Source organism: Mastigoproctus giganteus, chromosome 7 (assembly GCF_048544385.1).
Source record: "Mastigoproctus giganteus isolate SK-2022 chromosome 7, ASM4854438v1, whole genome shotgun sequence".
Classification (NCBI taxonomy): Eukaryota; Metazoa; Arthropoda; class Arachnida; order Uropygi; family Thelyphonidae; genus Mastigoproctus; species Mastigoproctus giganteus.
Genome location: NC_143581.1, coordinates 70,049,744 through 70,069,544, shown reverse-complemented (window position 1 = coordinate 70,069,544; position 19,801 = coordinate 70,049,744). Strand labels below are relative to the sequence as shown.

Genomic DNA, 19,801 nt, shown 5'->3' with positions numbered 1-19,801 from the left:
ATGGGATGCCTTGCTCATTGTTTCAAATTAGACCTTTGATACAAACGCTGAAACACATCTTCACATCAGGTTAATATAAATGGTATTAACATCCTCTCATTGACCCATTTTTAAATCACTAGAGAAGTATTTGATGAAAATAAAAATTGACAGTGCATTCGCATGTTTTTAAAGGTAGTTCTATGAAACCGATTCGTTCTGTTACTGATTCGAACGCCTCCCCGAAATATTTTGTGAATTTAGAAATTCGGAAAGTTGCTAACGAGAAAAACTCACTCGTAAGGGCAGTTGCGATCGATAATATGAACTCTTCTCGATTTTAGTAGTGTAAGAAGGCATGACATCTTGTATGATCAGTTATCTAACAGAAAAAGAGGTTGTAGGATTGGCAGTTATGCAGCGTAGCACATGCCTTTCCAGTTGCAGCGTGAATAACAGCTACATTTTCTTTGCCAATTTTGACTAAGTTATATATGTTGTATAAATTCCGGATTGAGGAAAGAGAAACCGAAGAACTCTGTCTGGTCCAAATTCATCATAAACAGCTTATCAGTTGGGGTTAGATCTGTCTTGTCGCTGGTAAATTGCTTGTCGAAGTTGCTGACATCCTTCCTGTGTTTCTATATATATATAAAAAAAAAGACAGACAAACAATCAGTAAAATAATATCTAATTGATTGTAACTCAGAATCGGAAAATATGCTTTTTTGTTAACTTTTAAAAGAGAAAAATTAACTTGCTAATCCACTAAAAATATGTATTCTAATTTACATTTTAAAATGTACTTTTAATAGTGTTTTTACACATGCATGGAACTACAAGCATAGGAATTTTTGCAGGACAATGTTTAGTAAAAAAATAAAAATAAATGTGCGCAACGTAAAAAATAGAGTTATTTGATACAGTAATATTAGTGGTATTTTTAGTTATACATTCAAATAATGTATATCAGATTTTATTTGATGAATCGGATCGAACAGTAACATCCAGAAAAGTGAATTTTTGATCATTTACATGAGTAGCGCTGATTATTATAAATAGCATTTTTAATTTATACCATAGGCTAAGATATAAATGAGATACAGTAATCATCGATTCTGTATGATAGATTCTGTTTGGTTACTTGCAAGATGTCAACGTATTCGCAGGGGCGAATACGATTGACATCTTTCATGTAAGGCCAACAAAAATTAGAAGAAAAAAGTTACAGGTAATGCATTATACATTGCATTATATTTCAGGCGTGTTCGATTACGCTATCTTACAAAAATATTGTTTATATGTAACTGTTTCTTAAAAGTATTCTGAAAACAGGATCACTACATTTTCTCTAATGCCGATATTTTGGTTGCAGTTGAAGGTCTGTTTTCGACAGTTAATCCATTCATATGTATTACTTAACTGCACATATCGATACTGCGATATAGAGATTTGATTTTTTTTTTTTTTTTTTTTTTTTGCAGTTTGCTATGGCTACCAAACTAAGGTAGCCAAACCAAACTGCAAAATATCTTCTGACTCATTCTCTTATGTCATCCAGTTTTGCAATGAATATGAATCCTAGTTCGTAAGGCCTGTGGGTGTTCAGGATGAATAGTGGGCAACTCATGTCTGCGGTGATAGTTGCAGGTTTAACGTTAGAGGCATGATTTCTTGGTGGTCAAGTCTTACGGGTTTAGTATCATCTAGAACAGGGATGTCGAACCTATTGCATGCGAACAAATTTTTTTGGCGCGGAATTCGCGTCCCAACAAATTTCAAATTTCGAAATATCACTCCAGGAATCCACCTTGAGTCATGACCTGCGCACGCCCGTTCTATCTGCCAGGCATGTTGTGGGATCACACCATTCAGTAAATGGCTGTATTCATGCAGTGATTTGTTTGAAGTCGGAGTGGTGACGTACTGACGTAATTGTGTGATTATTCAAGAAATGTCTTGAATATCGCCTTCCGAGTGGCACGCGAAAAATTCTGAGAGGGCAACACAAGGTAGGTTTTAAAAATGATTTAGCCAATTTTGGCACGCACCCTTACAAAGGTTCGCCACCTGATCTAGAATATGGAGAGACGCAAGAAATCATCATGACGACTGCTACTTTTGTATTATGTGTATATCAAAGATAAGTTTTTTTTTTTTTGATTTGGTAGTTGTTGGCGCATCGGCTTCTGTGGCCATATTGCACCTCCCAAAGTTTTTGCAGTACTTTGATCCAAGCCCGAGGCGGGAATCGAACCCGCGACCTTTGGGTTGCCGGGCAGGTACTTTACCCACTCGGCTAGCCCGGTCGGCCAAAGATAAGTATACAGAACGAAAAGCTGTAGTGTTTCCCAATATACCCTCACCAGTAGATACTTGTGGGAGTACAGTGACGACGCCAGTTTTTCTGGAGTGTTTTTTTTTTTTTTTTTTGCATCAACACGGGTTGGGTTGGGTTGGGTTGGGTTAGCTTAAACCTATTGGAATATTTCATATCAGACCTCTCACATGTGACCTATTAATTTTGATTGATAGTTCGTTTGTGATATTGCTCATCGTTATGATGTAATTTTTGTTTCGTTATTTGCTGGGCCACAGGGATATGACACCTTCGATTATATCAAGGTAACACGCAGCGTTGTTGCTATTCATTATGATGCAAATTCTGGCGCGGGTAGATAAACATTTGTACGTATCACTTGACAGCATGTGTAAGGAATCTGTAGGGCTTATTATTTTAATGGCTTACCTAGTTGGTGAATGTTTATTAGTTTCCGACAGTAGCATATTTTTGTTCATTCGTTCTCACTACTGCGCTACCCTAATATGAAGGAGGATGCAAACATGTGTCGGTAATCATTTTTTCTCAGTATATGATTTTAAGATTAACAAGTATGCGTTATGTGATCCACTGGTATAAATTATAAATGCATTTAATTATTGTCTGATCTGATGGATGTTTGGGTACTTAATTGGCAGATGAATGTTTGTTAGTTTATCCGAGCTGTTGCTGTGAGAATTCTATATACAATTAATTATAATAAGCTGCATTCCAGCTGAAGAATGATCCATTCTGTTGCTGAACTGTGTTTTCAGAGCTGGGAGTGAGTATTATCAGTTGTTATGCAAACATGTTATCTGCTGTTTCCCAGGTAATAACATGTTTTCTACATATCTATTAAAAGGAACCATATTGCTTTATTTTTCTGTTTGTTGGTCACCTTTTCTCTTTCTGGGGTCTTGTTAGTCTGTTCTTGTTTTTTTTTGGTAGTTGTTGGCACATCGGCTTCTGTGGCCATAATGCACCTCCCAAGGTTTTTGCAGTACTTTGATCCAAGCCCGAGGCGGGATTCGCACCCGCGACCTTTAGGTTGCCAGGCAGGCACTTTACCCAACCGGCTAGCCCGGTCGGCAAATCTGTTCTTGGTCTTTGTGTCTTTTCTTCTTTTAGTGTTATGTATTTATTTTTATATAAATTGGTAAACTATCATTGAAGAATTATAATCTGGGCAGTGATGACGAGTTATTAGAATATTCTATAATCAGTTATCAGTGTAGTGTTTTTTATTTTATTTTTAGGAAGTACTGCACATTAGTTCTCTAGTTGATGAAATCAGAGCATTAGAAGAGGCAGACAGGTTTTTGATTGACTAACCACTTAGATGTTTAATTAGTTTCGTTTGGAAGAGAGTTACACTCGGCGATTTGTTGAGTACACTCCCCCATGTGTTGAAATTGTGAACGACAGATAGAGCACTCAGCTGATAGCTGGTTTTGATTGAAGGAGAATTTAAGATCGAAAGGGTGTTAGTTCTACAGGAAACGCCATCCAATCCTCCAGAGTAATTGAATAAAATGTATAAACATTTCATATATAAATTAATTTTTAATGTAGCCGATTTGTAATAGAATTTTACGGTGCATTAACTGTGAATTTTTTATTAAGTTCTTATACAACAAACAGAAATATTCCGTGTTTGTCAACCGTTTAATTATTGTCGGTGTGCTCTTTGTTTTTTAATATCCCTCGTTCTCCCACATTCCAGCGGAAGAAATCGGTCCCGGCGACTTCCATTTTCGGTCCAGAATCCATCTGAGTAACAAATTTCGTCGTTGTCATTGAAAATGAACAAATGAAAGGCTTCTAGTTTTTTAAAAATGTACAGTAACCAACCGGTGGTAGTTTCAGAGGATTTAAATATGTCTTCTTCAAACAAGGTGCACGTCATGTAAAGAACTGAAACGTTTTGGTTCAACTGTTCACTTTCCACAGACGGACTACATTTGGAATTAGAAGAAAACATAGCTAGAAATCTGAAAATAACTGACTACAGAATAATGTCTTTTGTTTAGTCAGTTATAATTAATGTTTGCAATGAAAGTAAACAACTTCCATCTTTAGTGATGTAAATACTTAAATACAAAAAAAAATAATAATAATAAAAAAATGGAGGCTTAATTTTATTTATCATTATATTAATATACGAAGGATGTATTTCGTCAGTGACAAGCGGGTGCCAATTGCTTTAAATCCAAGACAATTATTTCCCTCTTTCAAAAGAAGGGATATTGCTACTTCTCAACCAATCACCCAGATTTTTATGAAAAAAATTATTCACTAGCAAACATCACTAGAAATTATCTTAAAAATATATATATTAAAAATTTATATATAATAAAATAAAATTATATATATTAAAAACATATCACATATTTATAAATAGTTAAATAAAGACTGAACTGCAACAGTTCGGCTCTGCTTGGTGGGACAATTTTCCTAAAAGAAAGAGTGGGATTAATTTGTAAAAGAGTAAAGTGTTAAAAAGAGAATCATAATGGCAAATCGTTGGTGGAGAAAAGATGCGTTTTGGTCTACAGTGCATTGTTGGCTATTTTGAATTTTCTTTGATGGAATGCCATTCTCATATTATGCATACTTTTCTAAATGAGTTAGGCTAATTCTTCCTAAGTGCGACACAAAAAAAATGTATTTAAATAATTCCTAATGTAACATTTACATTTTGAACAAACTGTTGTTGAACGCGGACAAAGGAACAGGATATAATATTCACCTGTCAAAAGAAAATTTACTGCGGAATCCCCCGAATGTTTCTAACTGCAGTTGAAACGCAACCATGGAGAGAAATTAACTGATGTTGGCAGGTTTGAACTTTGCTATTCAGCTGACTATCAAAACTTTTTATAGAAGGTTAAGTAAACAAGAGCAGCAGAAATTAAGGTGACAGGGAAAAAAAAAAAAAGAAATTCGACGACAGTGAAAGATCGCCGTTGCGCACTTAATAAACAAATAGCATTTAAGTGTTTCATAAGTGCGTAAGTAGCAATGCAAATAAACCCATGTTGAAGTGAAGCACATCCTACAGTGATCATAAGACCATTGATTATTTTTTTTATAAGTTCTTAAAATTCAATGCGTTATGTCAGTTTTCTCTATTGTATTAATCTTGCAAATTTTTTCTCCTAAAATCGAAAGATATTTGCATTTATAAATAAAATTGATTAATTCTATTAAAATTATCGCAGACGAAATAAATTATACGTAAACATATATACAAAGTAATATATAAACATATATATAATGGTATATAAACGACACACAAACGAATTTTATAAACACATAATATACATGTAATCTGTTTGAAAATGTATTTTCATGCAACTGATCTATTTTTAAAATAAATAAAAAAATAATGCACATATATATATATATATTTGTGTATAAAATAAAATATACAAAGTTTAAGAAAAGTTTTTCGACAAAACATTTGAAAGAAAATTTAATTTTTTCTATTTTTTCTATTTTTTTTTTTTTTTTGGGTTAGCGCACCGGCTTCTGTGGCCATATTGCACCTCCCACGACCTTTGGGTTGCCAGGCAGGCACCCGACTAGCCCGGTCGGCAATTTTTTCTATATTTGAAATATAATATCAGAAATATTTATATATATTAAAAGATAGAAAAATAAATTTAAAAAATATATCAGTTATGCGAAAATACATTTTAAAATATAAAATATATATTATATGTTTATGTATTTATTTCGTCTGGGTAATTATCTAATATAAGGAACCAATTTTATTCACAGACGCAAATGATCTTTTAATTTTATGTTCTGAATCTGTTCTACAATAAATAAAATACGAAAAATTACCAGTTTAATACAGTAAAGCCAAGCCTTTGTTATAACATTGATTTGTAAAAGAGCTTTTTTTTTTAATGTACGGCCTTAAGCAATGGTCTCATGAGCACATTAGGATGAACCTCAATTCAGCATGAATTTCCTTGTAATCATCTTACTCACCCACTTATTGAACACTTAAACAATAGTGCCATTTCAGTGTTTAATCTGTGTAATTTATTTAAAAAAAAAAGATTTCTATGACGAGCGATGATATTTGACTTTTTGTAAGAAGCTTTCTGTTATTGGTCTAGCCATAATTCATACGAAATGCCTTTCATTATCAAAGGAAACTATCTTTCGCTGCTTCAAATCTGATTTTTTCCCTCTTAGTCATCTTAATTTCTACCACTGTTGGTTACTTTCCTACTCATTAAAAAAAAAAAAAAAAAAAAAATGGCGCGTGTGCGGAGCACGCGTGGTAGATGGTTTTTTTGTGAAACATCCTTGGTTTGGAAGAGGTTAGCGAAATCTAAGCCAATAGCCTAATTACCCATTTGATTGTAGTCATTTGAATGGTTACAATCAAATGGCAGCTGCACGAAGTATCATGATGTGCAATCATACTTCCTGCAGTATCTGGAAGTATGATTGCATAAAAAATCTCTGATAAAGTCAGCTGCATAATAAAGTTCCAACACGTCAAAATCAGTTAAAATAACTGGAAGATTCTGCCCTGTTTATTTTTTTTTAATTTTGGATAGGTGAATCGATACCCTGTTGCTTTGTTTTCCGCACCTCTAAGAGCAGGTGGTAACCAAAGTTTATTTTGAATGTAAATGTTATATCATGAATTATTTATTTATTAAATATAAATTTTCTCCATCACATTGAGGAAGAATTAGTCTAACTCATTTCGAAATGTACGTGTAAGTGTGAACACTATATTCCATCAAAGTTGTTAGTTAGTTTTTAGCAACTAAGGCCATATTTCTCCGGGGATATGCGGTGGTCATTCCCTGACCTTTCCGCATCCTCCGTATTTGGTGGTGACGGGCTCGAACCCCGGTCTAATCAAGAAGCGTGTGCTACGCACTGCTGCTCCTTCCCATCAAAGAAAATTAAAGACAGTCTACATGCCACTCCATACCAAAGCCATTGGAGACATTTTCTCCAGCGATCCGACATTATCCGTCTAGGACTTTAAATGTTCTATCTGTATTTAACTACTTATTTAAAAAAAAAAGTCTAATGATAAGTTTAGCTAATGAATAAAAATTTCCTAAAAATTTTGATTTTTTAAAAAAATATAATGTGCCTGTTCTTGTGAAAGAATGAAATATGTCTGGAAATTTAAACAACTGATACTCGCTTTTCATTCCAAAATAAATGCTCTGTATATTAATGGTAAAAATAAATAAAATTAAGCCATATAAAATGAAGCCATTTTTTGGAATTTAAGTATTTACATACATAAAATGCGGGTGGTGTGTTTCCCCCCCCCCTCTCTCTCCATTGTAGGCATTAGAAACACTTTTGTTTAGGAAATTGTTTTCAGATTTCTAACTACATTTTCTTCTAATTTAAAATATGTCTATGAAAAGACGTAGCGATTCAATCTCTACATTCGATCATAAGCAAAGTACAGTAGAAGTACTCAAATTCGTGATCGGTTAAAATATGTACATGCACATTGATTTACATATGATCTGTAAGTTTCACCTGTTCAGACGATAAGATGTGACTGTTTTTCAGCATAGTCCCTCCACTTTTTGAATAAGAATCGTTGACTGTAAATCAATATAAAAAATACCCTTTTCAGGTACGTTTATTTTCTTCAAGTTTCTCTAGATACAAATTTATGAAAAAAAAAAAAAAAACATTCTCTGAATAATTCAGAATCCATCCATGCCAATTTTTCATGTTCACTCGAACATGAATTATTTATATTTTCAAAAGCTCTAGGATTAGTTAATTTACCAACAACAAAAGCTTCAATTTGTGAATTCCAATTTAATGGTACAGGCGGCTACCGCAATTCTGTTGTTTTTTTTTTTTTTTTTTTTTTTGTATCGTGGTGCGGCAGGCTGCGTTGTTTTTAAAATTTTATTTTGTCTGTCTTCGTTTGTATAGGTAATCTTATAATTTAGACCCGAGAATACCATGAGAAAATTTGGAGAATACCATGGCATTTTTTTAAAAGTCCAAGTCATCCGTCACTTTTGCTGTAAAAATTTCATCCTGATTCATCTTTTGTTGTAAGGCCAAGGTCTTTTCTTTGATGCTGCTTTTATGGGTTCGCTTATTAAAGTTCCATGTTGTTTTTCTTGTATAAACCACAGCCATAATGCATTGGCCACCATCCTCTAATTTTGGATTTTTTAAAGTGGAGCGAGAACTTAACAATCCTTGTGAAACACATTAAAAAACCCCTCAAGATATTTTCCGATCCTTTTACAGCTGTCTCGCCTACCTAAGTCAAAGCATTTTTTTTTTTTTAGAAATTCACTTTTATCGACTCGCTTTGGAGCACCGACTTTGTTTTCATATACACAGCTCTTTTTTCTAACCCATATTTCATTAATTTACGTAATATTTAATTAAATTACATATTGTACTTACAATAGCAAATAATTTTATGAACGCACAGCTGACCGCCTGGAAGTGGTTAAATAGGCTTCTACTGTATATTAAAAAATATAGAGAATATGTATAGAAAGTGAACAGAAACTAGTTTCAGTTCTTTACAAGATGTCATCTTGTTGGGAGAATATAGATTTAACTTCTCTGATACTACTACCAGTTATATTACATTTTGCTACACTAGAAGTATTTGAACCATTTCAATGATAAAATTCATTACTCAGACGGATATTAAAAGGTTCCGAACCTAAATGGAAGCCACTGGGACTGATTTCTTCTGCCGAAATTTTATCGAATTTGGGGGACCGGGGACATTAAAAAGCAGAAAGAGCGCGCCAAAAGAAACAAGATAATAATTAAACAGTGAGAAAACATGGAATATATTTTTGTTAGTGCATAAGAATTTAATAAAATTCACACTGTTCATGTTCTGTAAAAATTCTGTATGCATACATGCTACTTTTCAAATTACTTTAAATATAAACAACTCTTTATACAGGGTGTCTTAAAATACATGGCATAACTCCAGGAATGAGTTCCTCATATGTAGACAATAAAAATATTTTATATCAACATAGTTCCGGAAATGCTTGGTTCCCGAGTTATTAACCAGAATGTCTTATCTCCCGCAGGTGATTTCCTTCATCACAAGGTACTGACAGAATCTGGTGGTTTTCCATTCCGACCATGTACTCAAATCAGGAGCAAGCGGATATGCACTTTATGTATGGTTTAGCGGACGGCAGTGCTGTGGGGGCTCGCCGTTTGTACCACGAAAGGTTTCCAGAACGAAGACGTCCAAATAGGAAAACAAACATGTGTAACATCCAAAATCTCCTCCTCTGCTTCAGGAGTCGTAGATCTTGTTCGTCCTCTATCGGCAGCACCAGGTGTAAAGATGCCATGTTCACAAACGCGGCGATTGATACCTTCAAACCTGTCTGGACATCTTCGTTCTGGGAACCTTTCGTGGTACAAACGACGAGCCTCCAGAGCATTGCCTCCGCCTAACAGTGCATATCCGCTTGCTCCTGATTTGAGTACATGGTCGGAATGGAAAACCACCAGATTCTCTCAGTACCTTGTGATGAAGGAAATCACCTGCGGGAGATAAGACATTCCGGTTAATAACTCGTGAACCAAGCATTTCCGGAACTATGTTGATGATATAAAATATTTTTATTGTCTACATATGTCCACTCAATTGTGAACAACAGTTGAGTGGTTCTATCTGTTGTTCACAATTTAAATACGTGGGGAATAGACTCGAAAAAAAAAAAATCAGAGTGTAATTTTTTTCTGAATGAAATTAATATTGATGGTTTTTCATCCAAAAACAGTTTACCCTTTCTCTAATCCTCCAGTTTCTTCAACTAGACCACTATAATTTGTAGGGCAGTTTACAGATATAGCATGTTATATCCGTCGCAATATTGTTAAGCTGCTGATGTGCCTAAATACTCAACAACACTGTAATGTGTAGTACTTTTTAAAATATACTATATATTGATAATTAGGTGCAGAATATTCAGATAACTCACCAGCATACACACTACAGATACTTTTCAGAGACATTATAGTTTATTATATATATATATATATAAAACACTAAAATGAGAGATACACTAAAACAAAATGTCAGACTGACAGGGTATCAAAGAGAGAAACGGTAAAAAAGGAAGAAAATGTAGCTGTGGTTCTTTTTTAATAGATAATAACAAAAATACTTTACTTTCTGGTTAACTAAAGAAAAGAAAATCACTGCCACCTCTCACACCGGTTAAGCAATCACACCAACACACCGGTTAAGCAATCGAACTGAACAATCTTCAGATGGGATGTAGCTTATAATTAGCATATGGAACTGACACAGAAATATTTTAGATAAACTAATAAACATTCACCAGTTAAGTAACCAAACAGAATAATTTAGATTAATGGACCACATATATTGGAAATCCTCGATTTTGCTCACTAATAGGGGGGGGTCCGTTATTGGCGAATATCCGTTATATCGGTGATTTTTAACCGGGGTGCCGCAACAACAATTCAACAATTTAATAACAGCCACTTGATATTATCAGGTGTGCCATTTAATTTGGGTTTAAGTTACTTAAACTTATTATTTTTAAAATTTATATGTTTATTTCATTGTAAAAAGGTGTACAGTATCTTTTTTAATTTTGTGGTGATCTATAATTGATGTTTACTTAGTACCTCTATATAAAGAATACAATTATTATACTATATATATATATATATATATATATACACAATTTGTATTATGAAATGTAATTTTTACAATTATATTATTGTAATAACTATCATATAACATATATATATATATTTTAATATCACAGAGAGAGAGAGAGAGAGAGAGAGAGAGAGAGAGCGAGAGAATCGGATCTAACAGGCAGAAAATCGAAATTTTAAAAAGGTTAAAAACCACGGCGTTAAATCGAAAGTCTCCCCCCCCCGCAAGGGCATTTATACTCCACATAATTGAAAAGTTAAATAGTTACTCAGTATATATAAGTATTAGAAACATTGAAATGAATGTAGTTAAACAATAAAAAAAAAAAAAAAAAGCTATTATTTACCTTGGCTTTATTCGTAAATGCATAATATATGTAATTAGAATAATATAATTTACTGTGACTGCGTAGTGGTGCTTGGGAAAACTTGGTGAAGAGTCGGAGTTAAGAAGCCTAAATTGAGATGTTGATGAATCTCCAGTCAGAGTCAATGCTTAGCCTTGCTTTTTATAATATCTGGCACAGTTTTAATTTTTTTCCAAACCATATTCCTCACAGATGCGGAAACAGATACTAGAGTAACTTCTCTAATAGCTTTAATTTACGCAGAACACTCAGATAAATGCACTTCCTCTTTTCAGTTGTCTTAGGGTATGCATGATGAAACATTGTAAGCCAGGTTAGAGCAAAGTAAACACGTTATGATACCGAGCTCATCCATGAACAGACTGGGATGCTTGTTGCAGATTGACGTGACTCATGAGTTTCCACTTTTCCCAATTTCATGAATATATTCTGGTGCCATTGAAATTTTTCCCCCCCGTTAAATCGAGGATTTACTGTAGGATAGGGAGATTCCACAAAGACCTACAGTCAATGGAGAGCCGCCAAGAAAGCTGTGATGGTTCCTGGATTAGGACGATTACAGTGACCACAAAGACACTGTGTCAAGGTGTGTTTGTTGTAAAGTTATAGAATTCTTATAGTACCGTGATAATAGACTAATGTAAAAATAGCGAAATGCTTAAAGTGCATTTCGCTTTAAAACTTTAAGCATTTCGCCATTTTTATATTAGGTGTGTTTGTTTTAATTGCAGTCTCCAGGGTTTCCCCTATATGCCGCTGTAGCATCTGAAAAGGCAAAGGCCAGGCCGGCAAGTGTATATATGTAGTGTGTAAGTATGTGTCTTGTTATGTTGAGTGCCGGCACCTGGGGACTTCGCAGCCAGGGGGCAGGGGAAACCTGGTCCCCTGCCTCCTGACTCCCAGCCTTGGCCACTTGGAGGTTCCACTTTCTAGCTGAGACTCTTACTGGGGCTATCAAGGCAAGGCTGGGAGCCCCAAGGTATTTAAATAAAGGAAAAGGGATATAGGAGTAGTATGGAAAATGGAGGAAGAGGAAAGTGGATAGAAAGCAAGGGGACGAGAGAAATAGGCATCCCCGGAAAAGAAGCAAAGTAGGAAGAAAAGAGTAAAGTTATTAGTGGAAAAGACAATCAATTTTTAAACTAAGAAATTAATCTTTTAGATTAATCTTGTAGAGCAAGAATTGTCTACCTGGCAGCAGTACCAAGAAAATTAACATGTCACAGCTGCAACAATCAAATACCAAGACATAATTTTCAATTGACTTGGTTAAAACTCTTGATATTATGATTAAAACTCTTGATATTATGATTAACACAAGACCATGTAGTGAAGAAAAGACAAGAGGTTAAGGTACTAGCTAATGGCGATTTCCCCAGCCAGTAAGAAAGCAATTTACGCAATTGAAAACATACAATTATTATACCGAACACGTAGCAACAACTACGTTAAACCAGAAATCACTGTCTTGTGATAATCGAATAACCTCTTTATCCCCATCACTACAGGTCAACTCAATTGAAATTTGATCTCAGCCTAAGATATAAATTTGTCAACAAACAGATCAATATCAATCTAACAAAATTTCACAGTGATTTGAATTTGAATTTAGCAAGTCAGAAATCCTGATCTTACAACAAGAAAATAGTAAGTCAGATAATAGACTATACCCAATAGATTTCAGCAGTATGAAGCTGCAAGGCAATATTTTCTTTCCAAGATCTGTCATCATCCCGTGTGGGAAGTGAGTTCAGGGAAATTATGTCCAGAGCCACCCAGAACACAACCACCGTTTACAAAAGGCCATCTGCATGAGCACACAAGGTACTCAATTTTAACATTTTCATAAGTTCAATATATATTTTATCACCAATCTTTAATTGACTCGATCCAGTCTTGTCTATAATTAAGCAAAATTCAAAATTGCTGCAAACCTCAGCAATGAAAGCTTTAGCATTACTTTCTAATTGAGACAGTCTCAATTTTTTTTATATACACAATTTTTCCCAATTCTTTTGAGGAATCAAAATACCAAGCACAAGCTCTGTGCTCAGTACAAACATAATGGATAACATCATGTTGTTCTCAAGGGACACAATTGTTTTTGCTAAGGATTAGTTCCATTCAGTCTTTTCCTTCGCCTAAAGATCTTATCTGCGAATTCTGCCAAAGCAAGGTAATTTTCTTTACTGTCAAGAAATCTAGATAAATCATTCTCGTCGTATATATTTGTAAGTCCCTTCTATAATCTAAGTAACAGTTACATTCAAAAATTAAATGCTGCACTGTTTCAGGCTCTCCGCAATTACATAGTGGAGAAGCAGCAAAGCCAAAAGTATGCAATTTAAAATTCAGACTTCCATAGCCTGAAATCAGGAACGTTAAATTTAAGCCTGGATTAAACCAATGCATATTTGATTTACTTAATTCTATCACCCTAGTCATGAATTTGTTAGTTATTCTACCCTTAGTATCATTAGACCATTCTTCCTGCCTTACAAGGAACTGATTCCGAATTCTCTGCCCACTACACACTTAATCTAGAGTTACCATTCTTAACTGGTAACTCTAGATTAAGTGTGTAGTGGTCAATAACAGCAGGATCCTCCGCCTATAATACTGTAGGTAGTTAAGTATTATTTCAAACTGAATGGGCAGTTTGCCTGTTAGTACCTGGAGAGCTGATGTCGAAATTGTACGACATGCCCTTGACGTCGCTAATAAAAAGAACCGTTGAGCTTGCACAAAATACTTTTTTACAAGGCATTTTCAAATACTAGTGCCCCATGCACCTGCTGCATAGCAAACTCTAGGTAGAAATATGCTTCCATAATACATTTTTAATGTAAAAGACTTAATGCCCCAGGCACATCTTGTAATTCTAATTAATTTTCCAGTCAATATTTTTATTTTCTGGAGTATATATTTTGCATGGGCTACGAACTGAAACCAATCATCGATCATTATACCAAGGTATTTATACGTACGGCCAATTTTAATAGTTTGGTCGTTTAATCTTATGTTTGGTGGTCTCTTTAAATTTAGGTTGCCTTTAAAGAGCATTTGTTTGGTTTTCATTACGGAAATCTCCAGTTTGTGGGTTACACACCAAGTATTTAAGTCAAGCAACACATCATTTCCACGTTCTTCCAATTCAAGTCTGGAATTACCATATATGAGAACAAGATCGTATACATATGCAAGTTTAGAAATACGCTCATGTTCTTTGACCAGCCACCCATCAAGGACCACGTTCCAGCAAACAGGACCGAGAACGGATCCCTGAGGGCAGTAACCCCAAAGACAGACGTTCTAATGTATATTTAAGAATTTCTTTTATTAATCCGAAGTTTATGCTTTATAATTTGTGATTTTAATTATATATTTAAAAGCCATTCTTATATCACGTAAAATTGATAATATAGTTTATTAAGCTTATCGCCCAAACCACTGTACATTTAAGGTGACGTTTCATGTACCTTTTCCATCATCAGACTATGCTTCTACCCCCTAACAGAATGGTCTGATGATGGGTAAGATACATGAAACGTCACCTTATATGTATAGTGGTTTGGGCGAATAAGCTTAATAAACTACCGGTATATTATTTATTTCACGTGGTATAAGAGCGGTTATTAAATATAGTAACTAATCTTCATGGAAAAAAGCCACGTAACGTCCTTCCCTAACTACATTAAATTTGTGATTTTTTAGGTTTTTGTTTACTCGCAGCAAAGATTAATACTTCTGTTTTATACAGAACTTAAATGAAAATGAATAAATGCCGTTCTAATATTATTGTATAATTTTCTTTAATTTCTGGGCAAACCCCATTGATGTTATGGAAAGATCATATTCGGAATCAGTATCCCCATATTCAAAAATTAACAATAACCTTTTTGATAATTTGTTAGATGTTATCAAAACTTCTATACTGTTCAAGAAATGTTTACCGAAACTTCGCGTGTACGTATTCCATTGTGATACAGTGGTGTGACATCTCAGGCTTGAGTTCTAGTTTATTTATTTTTTTATTTAACTTTCTCTTTTCCTTTTGAGTCCTGCTGTCAGAGGCCCAATTACCTCCGTCATACGTTGGTATTTATGTAGCAGTTTCCTTAGGGGGATATGGGTTCACAGGATAAATGAGTTAACATGAAAGTTGATGCACACGTTCCTAAGAATATTCTAAATAAATTTTGGAATTTGTAAGGGATCGAAGAAGCTCTATTCCAAATTTATATTAATGTTTCAAGAATTGTGAGTTGCTCTATTCCTGTGAACATGACGCCCCGAAAAGTTCTAGTCCGACTTAAGGAATGTAGAGAATAATCTCTCCATATCCATTAAACTTTTTAGACCTCTAAATTTAACTCTAATGTCAAGCTACAGGACCGAAGAAAATAATCGGTCCATATTTATTAAGCGGTTTAGACCTTCAAAAGTTAATTTTATGTCAATCCACTTAATGGTTTCCTTGCTGCCAGAGGTATGGTGTTTGAAGACAGAAGTCTTGAGCGCTCAATGTTGAGACCGAGGGATCTGAACACTACGGTTCTCACAGTGGGGAAGATGTCCCACATGTTTTGTAAAATTGATATCGCCTTCCCAAAGACTTATTAGCGCGTTGGACTAGGAGAGTTGTTTGGAAAAGAAGCTTCCTATATCTAAAATAAAGGTAATCCCTGTTGTTTCATAATATAATAGAATATAGGAATTACCGAGCACTTAATAGCTCTCTAGTATCAAATTAATGTTTTCATAGTGGGAGGGTGAACTGGGGGCTGTGGAATTACATTCTGAAATCTCTCCAGGGACCAAAATCACGCGATGAAAATTTGATGCCATTCTGACTTTTCCTTATCGACTAATTCCTAAACGTAATTCCATTTAGATAACTCTTGATTTCAGTGAAATATGGGACATAAAGATATAATATTTCATGAAATTCCTTCCTCGGGAGTCAGAGTCGCGTTATTACGTGCGGACAGGGGTAAAGATAGTAGGCACTTTACACATTTGAAAACGCGCCTGAAAATCAAAGACAGGTACAATAGCCTCTCGATAATCGCAGGTGAGGGGAGCGATCTGCGCCCGGAGATAGAATAAGTCAGAAAACAAGGAGAAATATATGCGGAATCTGTTACACCCGTTGTTTGTTTCTATTTTGTAATGTTCATGTAAAGATCCTGGAATTTTTCAGGAGCCTCATCCCCACCTTTGCTCTCGTCCAGGGCTATTATTGGACCAGAATGCCATTTGAGCTCGTCACACGCAGTTATGTCATATACATATTTTATTATTAAGAATAAGATAGTTATTTAATTAGCGTTCTGCTTCGTAAAATCTTTGATTTCACCCCCTGTATCTGCCTTCTAGCTCATTTAGTTAGTTTGAGTACTATATAGTACTCAAATGGCATCAAACCGCTACATATAGTACACCAGTTCAGAGTGTGAAAAACTTTTAACAGTTCTTTGAGGGTGTTTTAATTTGCGTCCTTATGCATTCCTTATATTAAAAGAGAGACGTATTTTACTGTATTGGGCTTATCAAATAAACATAAGAAAGTTGCTCAAGTGTCAACTTTCATAAGTCTCGGCTGGACTACATGGGATAAGGAAAGAGGATGCCGTTTGAAAAGATGTCGCTTTGAAATTTTCGTAGTAGTATTCGCAGAGATTAAGATCGAAAGGAGGGGTGAGAGCAAACTTCATTGTTTTCCTTTTAAAAAAAATAGATATGTAAGTATTAAATTGTGCGTTAAATCTTCTCATGCTTTAGTTTACTTTTATAAATATAGTATGTACATAAAATAAACCATTAAATAAGCATATGTCGAGATATATACACTATGTGTTCTCAGTTTTCCTTGTGATTCTCTTTCTGATATATTTAAATTAGAATTCGTTATTTGTCTTTGTTTTTTTTTTTTTTTTTTTGTAAACATCTTGATATTTTTTCCAGTTGAGATCTGTACGCTCTGTTATATTATTTCCATAGTGAAAACATTAAATAACGTCATGGAAAACTAATTATCAGTTGGTCGACAGTACAAAAAGTATACTCCTCTGTTGGTCGTGTGATATCTAACAAAGACATTTTTCACCCTTAAGGATTTGAACATAAGTCACATGGCTCGACACACTGACGGAGAGAAAAAAGGTGTATTTGTGTGTGTATCGCGGGGGAGACCTCATCGTCTATTTGGAAGTTACTTTTGGTCCTTCACGTTAAGCAGCTGAGTATTCCTGTTTACTGAATTGAATTTCATTTTAATAGGCTTCCTCCCTTACATTCGTGTATTGCAAGGTAAACGAATATGAACCTGGATACAATAAAAAAATTATATACACAGTGTGTGTGTATGTGTGTAATTATACAGAATATATACATACAAAATAATAAACATATATAATCCAGAGAAAAATTTATTTTCAAAATTCACAATGATAAAGTGACCAGAAGTAGTTGGTATGAATCTTCACAGAAGAATGTGTGAAGGAAGGGCGCACACTGTGCCTCTTTTCAGATTACATACAAAGTACAAGACAATAGCTAGCATCTTTGTGTAAAGTGAGACTAAGCCAAAACTAAAGCAAAAAGTGGCTATTCTGCATGAAAAGTCCACTGAGTTTCTATACGGAAATAAATAACGGGAAATTCATTATTTTAACAGAACGCTCTTTCTAATTAATTTATAAATGATTACATGTTAAGGGATACTCACTGTTAAAATCCAGCTTAGAATTAAAGCAAATTCTGGACATAAAAAGCAACTACAGATACAGATACGTGTAATTCTCAGAAAGATTTTACAAGTACGCCAACCTATTACTGTAGAACAACGTTAGATCTATTTTATTTGGCAGTAAATAGATATCTTGTCAAAGAGGAGTGTTCACTATTTCACAATTTATTCTTATTGTAGTTATTACCTAGCTGCGATCAACTTTTTTTCGACAAGTTTTCATGCAGCCGAGTGGTCAGGCACGCGGGTGTACAAGTACATGTGCCTTGAATGATCGGGGTTCAGGCCCGTGACTACTAAGTACGGTGCTGTTTCTTTTTGTATTCTCTGTATTTGTGAACTCCTCTGACCGTTTGATCGTCCCGGAGTATAAACAGAAAATTTATTTATTTAAATTAAAGGACAAAAATGGTTTTTAATGTAAATTCAAATGTTTAATTGCATAAACCATGCAAATACAAGGTTCAGCAGATGATATTAAAGGTATCACCGTTTGAACCTTAATAAAATAAATTTAAATATTTAAATGTAATGTTCATTTTATGTGCTTGTCTTTTTTTTTTTTTTTTTTTTTTGCAACAAATCTTATGGATAGGTGATCCAGACCAGTAAAACAAAACTGCTATTTAAAATAGTTGGAAATTCCAATTTTGCAGAATAAAACAAAAAGTGTGTCCGGTAAAAGAAAAATTTTATGGGTATTATGGGTATTTATTGGTTTCTCGGATATATTAATATATCCGAGAAACACCTTGCATGGCAAAATATTTAAAAATGCGTAGTATAAACAGACTCCGATGAGTTGGTCACAATTACAACAAACTCCAGAATTAGTTGTCGAACATTACACTAAAAATTATCGGAGAGAGAGAGCTGTGAATTTAATCGATATTCCGATTGAGTATTTTGCATTTAGCCATATTTGCATTTATGCAAATCGGATAAAACAAAGCAAGAAACAGTAGTTTAAGCGCAACAGTAGTAAGACGGTATTTTAACTTTCTGAAACATATAATAACAACACCTTAGAGACCTCTAACCATTCTACTCTTACCAGACATTCTTACAACTGCTCATCCTCATCTCCCCAGTCGTATATTTTGTGTGACTCCCCATTTCCTTTCATTGCATTACATAAGTTGTGAATAGCCCTAGTCTGATTTAAGGTCCATTAATTAACAATGTTTCGTGTCAGATGGCTGTGGCGTAATGCTTTTCTCAGCACTTCTTTATTTCTTAATTATTAAAAAAAAGTTGATTAATTCTAATTATGCGTTAATGATGAAATCCAAAAAATACCATCATTTAAATAAAATAATAATAAAAAAAAATTAAATGTGCACAGCATAGTCCAGAATTCGGAGCAAGTCACGAAGAACACTGATGTTAAAAGAACACCTAGAAACAGTCTTACTCTTCATCAATTACACCATAAAGTAATTCGGATATTGACAACCGTACTTTTTTGTTAGCAAGGGACTTGCGTTTTTCAGTTCTGATTTATATTTAAAAGTGCTCCATTTATTTTCGCACGATAGTTTTATATATATATACTGTATATATAATCTCGGTACGTTATGAATGGATTTGTGGATAACTACACGGACGGCACAATGGTCACATTCGAGTAAAGTATTCGCTTATCTATTGTTTTGTCCAGGATTTATT

General features: G+C 34.3%; 1 protein-coding gene across 1 annotated transcript in view; it reads right to left on the bottom strand.

Annotated features, from left to right (window-relative positions):
• Nucleotides 1-288: 288 nt before the first annotated feature.
• The window catches only part of LOC150082986 (protein kinase C, brain isozyme-like), a 567,705-nt gene continuing 548,192 nt past the window's right edge, over nt 289-19,801 (bottom strand). The window contains exon 16 of the mRNA XM_090377718.1: nt 289-620. Coding sequence (XP_090233844.1) covers nt 468-620 — 153 coding nt within the window. The 3' untranslated portion in view covers nt 289-467. The remainder of the gene's footprint in view (nt 621-19,801) is intronic.